Source organism: Pinus tabuliformis, chromosome 7 (genome assembly GCF_031772625.1).
Source record: "Pinus tabuliformis cultivar Carrire ecotype Pingquan chromosome 7, CPIR1, whole genome shotgun sequence".
In the NCBI taxonomy this organism is placed as follows: Eukaryota; Viridiplantae; Streptophyta; class Pinopsida; order Pinales; family Pinaceae; genus Pinus; species Pinus tabuliformis.
This window is the reverse complement of record NC_142293.1, coordinates 1233977111-1233985315: the sequence shown is the minus strand read 5'-3', so window position 1 is coordinate 1233985315 and position 8205 is coordinate 1233977111. Positions and strand designations below refer to the sequence as shown.

At 39.2% G+C, this 8205-nt stretch overlaps 1 protein-coding gene across 1 annotated transcript; it reads right to left on the bottom strand.

Moving 5' to 3' along the window:
• Positions 1-2736: 2736 nt before the first annotated feature.
• LOC149251843 (uncharacterized) lies at positions 2737-3612 on the bottom strand. The gene has a single exon (XM_089454004.1). The coding sequence runs from the start codon at positions 3610-3612 to the stop codon at positions 2737-2739; it is 876 nt and encodes a 291-aa protein (XP_089310130.1).
• Between the last annotated feature and the right edge of the window lie 4593 nt (positions 3613-8205).

Sequence of the window (8205 nt, the reverse complement as noted above, 5' to 3'; positions counted from 1 at the left end):
AGTGGCTGGGGTTTGAAGTATAATTTAAATTTTGAACGCAATAGCAAGTATCTCTATTTGTTTGAATTTTATTATTATTTTTCGCTCTATTTTTTATGGTTGGATTGAGTTTTGCAAGGAAATCTTGATTTTAGATCCTCGGGCGTTGAGGGAAGTTTTCAATTGCACCAGCCAACTCTCGAAACATCATCAGAGGCCTTCTTCACCACCATACAAGATATTCTTATCAGCAGATGGAACAAGAATTGCACACCTTTGTATTGTTTGGCTCACTCATTAAACCCAAAATACTACAACCATCAATGGTTGAATGGTGGACCTTCCCGCAAATTCCCTTCTCACATGGATGGTGAAATTTCACAGGGGAGGAAGGATGCATTGAGGCAGATATTTCAAGATAGAGCATCCCTTGATGAGGTGTAGGATACCTTTGCATAGTTTTCCACTGGCACTGAGCGATTTGCAGGCTATGATGTGATTAGAGACAGGGACTAAGAAGCCCTATTTTTGGTGGGAAAATCATGGGGCAACAAGCCCTCCTCTACAGTAGTTTGCCATGAGGCTCCTCTCTTAGGTGACTTCATCCTCTTGTTGCGAGAGGAATTGGAGCACATATGGGAATTTGTATAGTGTCAAGAAGAGCTAGCTTGAGTAGTCCAGGGCAAAGACAATGATATATGTGCACACCAACCTTCGTTTTATTTACAGGCAGAGGGATGAGTGGTTGAAGGAAAGACAAAGATGTGGGATGTTTTTCCCGATGATATGGGTTTGGACAACAGAGATTACATTGGATACAGAGGAGGAAGATGCGGCAAAGGAGAGCAATGGTGACCATGACAGTGATGTTGATTTTGTTGATGATGATGATTGATGAGCTACCTACTACCTTGTAGTTGTTTTGTATTTGTTATTTCTATTTGCCATTGTCATTGCTACTACCAATGTAACACATTTTAATTTTGATGACTTAATGAGAAAACTGCAGTTTCATGTCTTTCTCCTATTGGATCATTGATGAATCTGTCACAGTTGTATTTGTATGTGTAACGTTACATTGTACAACTTACAAATTTTAAATTTACATTGTAGAATCTAGATCTATGTTTGAATTTGTATCATGAATAAGAATTATTTAGTATTAATTTTTAATATATATATACAATGTTCCACCAAGGTTCCGGGACGAGGGGGCGAGGATACGCGAGAGCGGCCTATGCAAAAGCTCCCCACCAATTTTTAGGAAACGTTGGGGGACGTCAAGATCTTAAAAACTTATAAATATAAAATATAATTTATAAATTTATAAATTGAGTCCACTATGACAATTGGGTTTGAATTGAAACGCTGCAAAGCATGATCATTGATATGAATATAATTATCTAATATCATATAATAATAAATTTAAAATTCTAATTTATTATCATACATCATACATTATGATTAGAGTTTAAACCATATTGATGTTCCACTTCCTACTATGAACATTGAATACTGAACAGTGAATAGTGAATATTGACATAGAATTATAAAAGTCAAGTCTGAAACATCATACATCAAGAGTCAAAAATTTATAGAATTATAAAAAACTAAAGTCAAGTCTGATACATCAAGAGTCAAAATTTTAGAGTCAGAATAACATAAGAACATCAACATATCAAAAGATAAACGAGCTTAATTTTGCTCAAGCCTCAAGGTAATGCCCCACTAGTCTCTGCATCCAATTGCTACATAAATAAATCAAGATCAACCATATGGTCCATATCACCATCTGAATCTGAATCACTAGCATTCTCAAACATGCTAAGTGGCACACCAACCAACCGCATCTGTCTCTCATCAAGTCTTTCCTCCATATCTACCTGTGCATCATCCTCTGGATCAACATCCCATCGTGTTGTTGGTCCCTTCGAATACTCAGGTGTCTTCCTATACTCAAGACATAGGGCACTGTGCACAGCAACTACTCCGCTCTTTTAGAGGTAAGCTTGTTCCTCTTGATAGAGTGCATGAAGCTATATGTGGACCAATTCCTCTCTGCTACAGAGGAACTAGCAATCTGAGACAACAAACACATAGCTAGATCTTTGAGCTCTGGAGCACCATCCCCATGCATCCTCCACCAACCAATCGGGTCATCTTGGGCTAGATCTATGCGATCTGCCCAAGCACCACGTGTGTTGAAGGGGCCATTAAGAGATGCAAACTGAACAAACTGTATTCGAAATCTTGACCCCTCCTCACTTTACATCTTTGCGATTGCATATAGGAAGCCATTCTTTACCTCTGGATCATCAATAGGAGGCACCCTCCCAGGTCTCTCAACATACCATTTTGGGTTTAACGCATATTTTCAAAGGTATGTTCATGCGATCCCACCTACGCTAAACGATGGCTCGAATCTGGGAAGTATATAACTCTAATGAGGGCTCCCTCTGCTAAATGGCTACCTTCACACTATCCAACATGCTATCAAAGGTCTCATAGATTTCTCCAAGACTAGGAGCATCTAAATCAGTGTAACGAATGACCTCCACAATAGGGCCCAAGAATGACACCAAATAAGAACAATCTGCCCACCAATCATTGTCCAACACCTGAAGCCTGACCTTCTTCCCCGTGTCTGCCTTTGATTCTGATCACCTTCCCCACTCTGAACTCACAACCAAGAATTGTAGAGGTGCTTGTACCTCTATCATCCTCTCCCATAAGAGAAAATAGCTAGCATATCTAGTATCAGAGGAATTCCTTCCTCGTGTGAGCCTTGTACATAGCCAAGGAGGTGTGGTGGTTGCAGAGAAACATCTGCACATCTCTTGTCGTTGTCACCAAGTCTGATATCCACTGAATCTTGCCAATGTCCTTCAGTGCATTATTGAGTGCATGCACACAACAAGGAGTCCAAAAAATATGTTGATACTTGTTTTGAATCAATAACCCAGCTGATCTACAAACTGCTGTTGCATCTGTCACAACTTGCACCACACTATCAAGCCCAACATCCTCTATAGCTTCTCGAAGAAGCTCAAATTGGAAAGATGCATCTTTGCGCTTTCCAGAACAGTCAACAACTTTAAGAAAGAATGGACCTTCTGAAGATGTCACTATGATGTTGATTAGTGGGCGTTTTCGGATGTCAATCCATCCATCCATAACAATAGAGCAACCAAACCTCAACCATGTTTGTCTCATTCTCTCTTTCTGCACATTAATTTTGGACACTTGTCTATCTAAAATTGTTGTTCGTAGTTTATGTTCTCCGGGTGGTACATATGAAGGCCCTATTTTTGCAATTGCTTGGACCATTTCCTTGTAATAAGGAGAACGAACAACATGGAAGGGAATTCCATTGGCAAAAAGAAATTTGCCAATTGCATCATCTGTGTCATCTCGATCTAGAATGTTGTACATCCCAGACACTGTACCACCCATTGCACAAGAACGAGATGCACCAGTAGAAACCTTTGTCTTTTTTGATGAAGCACTGGATGGAAGAATATTTGTGGATGGATCAACATGTCTGCTAGAAAACAATCCTTTTCCAGTGGCTTCCCTTTCTAGCCTCCAAAGTTGTTCTCTTTGAGCTGAATTTAGGTTCTTTGAGGGACACATATTGACTCATTTATTTGTAATAACCAAAATGTGTTGCTTCACCCTGGTATAGCTGCCAACAAAGTGATGCCCACAAATATTGCAGACCAAATCACGTGAGCCACCACCAACTCTTGGATTCTTTTTTGGCAGTCTGATTGCATAGATTAGAAGTGGTTTTAGAGGATTAAATGTCCCCTTTGCAAATTTTTCCAACTCTCTTGGTGGGCCTCCAGAATCTACACCATGCCTATCTGGTATCTTGCCCCCTTATGACCGCTTTCAACTTCTTCTTGTGCATCTTGTGGCTCACTATCACTGTAGCTATGGTCACTGTTCTCACTGTTCCCCGAAGAAGTCTGACTCTGACTCATAGTTGTAAGTTGTAAGTTGTAACTTTGTAAGTTGAATGAAAAATCAAAATGTAGGTTGCAGCCTGTAGTGAAAATAAATAAAAAATAAAAAAAATTACACAGGCTACTAGCTATAACACACACATTGAACACTGAACCTTTTTTTTTAATTTACAAGAAAAAATAAAATTAATACACAGTCAAAAGTTCTAAAAAATTTCAAAAAATTAAAATTTACAAAAACAGTGTCAATTTTTTTTAAAACATAGTGAAGACTCAAAAAAAAAAAAAAGCAGCCTAAAAAATTAAAACACAATCAAGACTTCTTACATGGGTCTAAAAAATTAAAAAAAAAATTGAAAAAAACAGTCAAGTTTCTATTTTTTTAGAAATACAGTAAGTTAAAAAAAAATTAAAAAAAAATGAAAACAATAAAAAACGCAGCTACCAAATTACAAAAAAAATGAAAAAAAAAAATTACAAACAGCATGGGTACTTACCTGAGAGGCAGCAGCCGGCGTTCAGGCAGGTGACACTGGACAGCGTTCTGCGGACTTGAATGGCAACGGACTGGTGGACTGCTGCTCGACGGGGAGGAGTGTTGCGACGAACCAGTGGACTGTTGCTTGACGGGGAGTGTTTCTCGACAGACGGTGGACTATTGCTCAAGGGAGGAACGCTGCTCGACGGGAGGACTGTGCTCGACAGGGAGGACTATGCTCGACCGGTGGACTGTTGCTCGACAGAGGAGTGAGGAGCGAATGGTGTGAGGGCATAGAACTAAGTTACTTAGTTGTATTAAAACTTACAAGTTTAAAACCCTACGTAATTACTAATAGTATGCTGCCAAATTAACAATTAATTAAATTTTATTTATATTAAAACTTAGTTATTTTAGAATTTAACTTAAATTTTAGTTTTAAACCAATTTTTTTTTTTTAAATCGTGCCCCTCGTCCCCCCACGACCCCCCTCATCCCCCTTTTCAGAAACGACTCCTCAAGACAAGGAAACGACCCCCTGGCACATCCCCCTGCGTACTCTGATTTTTGGGAGCGTGGGGAAATGACCCCTTCTCGTCCCCAAGTCCCCAAAGCGCGGGTAAGCTAGGAAACTAGACCCCTGGGGGGGTGAGTCCCCATGGAACACTGTATATATCTATATATATATATATATAAGGTGCCTTGTTCAGGGAGGTCTACGTGTCCGTGTTGGACACTCGAATTTGCGTGTCCCATGTCCCCGTGTCAGGTGACTTGAGCAATAGTATTTCCATAGCAGAGCACAGTTATTAGGAGCGAGCCATTCTACCACTTGGGTCTATGAGATATTTCTGGGCTTTGTTGGGCATCTAGTGAGGAGGCCACCCGCAGAGTTTCAACTCTTTCTGAGCACTCTTCGAGGCAGATATTCCAGTTCCATTCAGCAACCAGCAGTAGCATTTTCTGGGCAGGGCCCAGTGTTTGGTGGAGAACCTCTCTGACAAATGAGTATTGTACTCTCACCTGGGTTTTGCATAGTTTGCAGTAGCAAGCCCAAGTTCTATCTTTCTTATCATCTGACGTACTTAGTTCTACACATTAATTAAATAGCTCAGTTATTCACCCTATTTCTTGTGTTTTACTGATTGATGCATGTGTAGTAAAATTTATTTGCTATAGCCTAGTTCATGTGTCTATTATTAGCTATAAATTTCAATTTGGAATATTACAGAATTAGAATGGAAAATGATAGATACCTAAGGGTATTGATGGAACTTGGTGTGAAACTATTGTTACAATAAAATCCAACACCCACAAAGGTGTAAAGTCACAAGCACCAAGGTGCTAGTTTTGTGCAACTTAAGAAGGCCACTCATCATCACCTCCACACCTCTTTTAGTTGGTTCTTCTCCAACTCAAGGCGGGACTTCCCTAAAGATAGGACTGCCAATGGTATGCAGTGGAGACTCTAGGTGATGATTGATTAGTAAGCCTTAACAAAACATATGATTGCAGTATAGGTGGACGCATGAATGGTGGGAAAACAAAAAAGATGATGGAAAATCCAACACCAGTGCTAATCCAATCATGGGTTGAATGAATTCAAAGAAATATCAAGCCAAGAAGGAGACTGGTTGAATATGTAAGGTAAATAAGGGTTGTTATGTTGCTACAAACAAAACTTGGCTTGCTGAAAAATTCCAAAATTACAGCGTAAAAATTATTCTTGGGCATATAGGCGGGGTGCCACTCTCAAACACGGTTATGAAGGTGATGTCAAGGTATTTTAGCAACAACTAGGTTTATTAGGATGCAACCTTGGCACAATAACAATGGATATAGAGGGATTAAATCATCATATTTGCATTATGCAAATGATAGATACTCCATTAGAAGGCCTTCATACCATACTACAAGTGTTTCCTACAACAATAATCAACATGTGAAAGAATTGCAACCATAAAAAGGCCTCACATAAAGTAGAATAAATACCTCCAATCTTCTATTAAGCTTGTCAACTAGATGTAGCATGTAGCTCGAGGGGAGAGCTCCTCAATCCCCATATTTCCAAAAACTTAAAATGGAGAGAGAGCTCTTCTTTAAAGGAGTCCCTTCTCACTTACAATAAAATATAATATTATCCAACTAGCTCCATGACAAGTCAATGAAATAATAAATTATTGGAATAATTCAATCTATTCTCCATCAATGGTTGTAATTATCAAGGTTATGTGGGCATCATTAAAACAAAATTCACCACCTTTGTATGATATAAAGTCCCTGTCCTAGCAAAATCTAGCAGGTCTTGGAGAGAGAAACCCTACAAAGCATAGGTTAGATCAAAAAGTAACAATGGGGTAGTGGCCCACTGTCACCACAGCCAAAACCCCTTGCGCTTTACGAATTTTCACCGATGGGAGGAGTCCTGGTAGAATAGAGATCACTTATGACCAATATTCTAGGGTTGATGTGTCAAATGATCTCACTAGGAATTCTTCAAGAAAGACACAATTTAAGCTCAAAGCTTCACAAAGAAGCAATTCGTTTGTGATAAGACTTAGAAAAGAGGTCACAACACCTAGGGTTTGATAAATTACGCGAGTGTTGGAGTAACCAAAGGTCAAGGCTAGGAGAAAAGGTTTCTTGCAATGTGTACTAGCTATGCCAAGGCTCATGAAACCTTCAAGGAAGCCCTTGAGTTGAAGGAAAGAGAACTAGGGTTCCCTCTTGGGAAAACAACTAAGGAAAGGAAATTTATGAATGAAATTGAAGTGGATGCCCACCAAAAGGATAGATCTTGTGGCAAATACTATCCTCTTGATGTTTAGGCTCTCCAACCACCAAAATTGCTCTCGCCTAGGGATTCACGCCAAGCCCTAGTTTCCTAACTTAGACTTGAAAGGGTCAAATTGAGAGACAGAAAATATGGATAAAATTTGAGAATGATCACCAATTAATTGGACTAGTGCTTTGTCCCCTAAGAATATGGAGTCAAAGATGTAAAAAATTAGCTAAAATTGTTCCTAAGGACGCTGAAATTTGATGCCCTAGCAATCAAATTTCAAGCATTTACCCACTCAATGGAAAAATGGAATTTTATGGGAGAGCTACTAGGAGTTCACCACTAGGAAAATTCATCACATGTTATGTATGAGTAATGCATGCAACATTCATCTAGATAGCATTCAAAATTGATCTTCAATAAATTAGGGCACAATTTAGCATAACCTAGAATCAATAATTCCATACATTAGACATTCAAGAAATAGATATTCAACAATAAAGTTCACTTACAAGATAACATGCAAGATTTCCATCCATTAGACCAAAGAATAACTCCAAAGAATATCCAAGATCAGCTCCAAACATCAAAATGCATCCAAAGATCTCCAAAAATCCACAAGAAAGCAAGTGTGACTTCCTCTAAGCGGGATGAAATTCCAATGTGTGATGATGAGAGATCACAATGACATGATCGCTAATTTATATATGTCCTGCTAAGGCCCATTTTAGCCTACAATCCCCTCAAACAATAAAATAATGGGCACACTAAAAGCAAGGTTGCAAGTCGACCTTGTAGCTCTCATAAAAACATAATTATCTCCACATGTGTGAGTCGAAGTGATTAAGAAGCTAACATCATGCTAGTGGATTTCCCTTCTAGGGCTTGTGTTGGGGGCCTTGAGTGCCATGACAAGTGTAAAGGCCCTCTAAAATCAAGCTCTAGGGGATGGCCCCCAGATCTCTAGCAAATCCTTTGTGGGCCCCAGTTTAGGACTT

Excerpts from the sequence above, each read along its gene's own strand:
- LOC149251843 (XM_089454004.1), bottom strand. The coding sequence starts at position 3,612 with ATGTGTCCCTCAAAGAACCTAAATTCAGCTCAAAGAGAACAACTTTGG.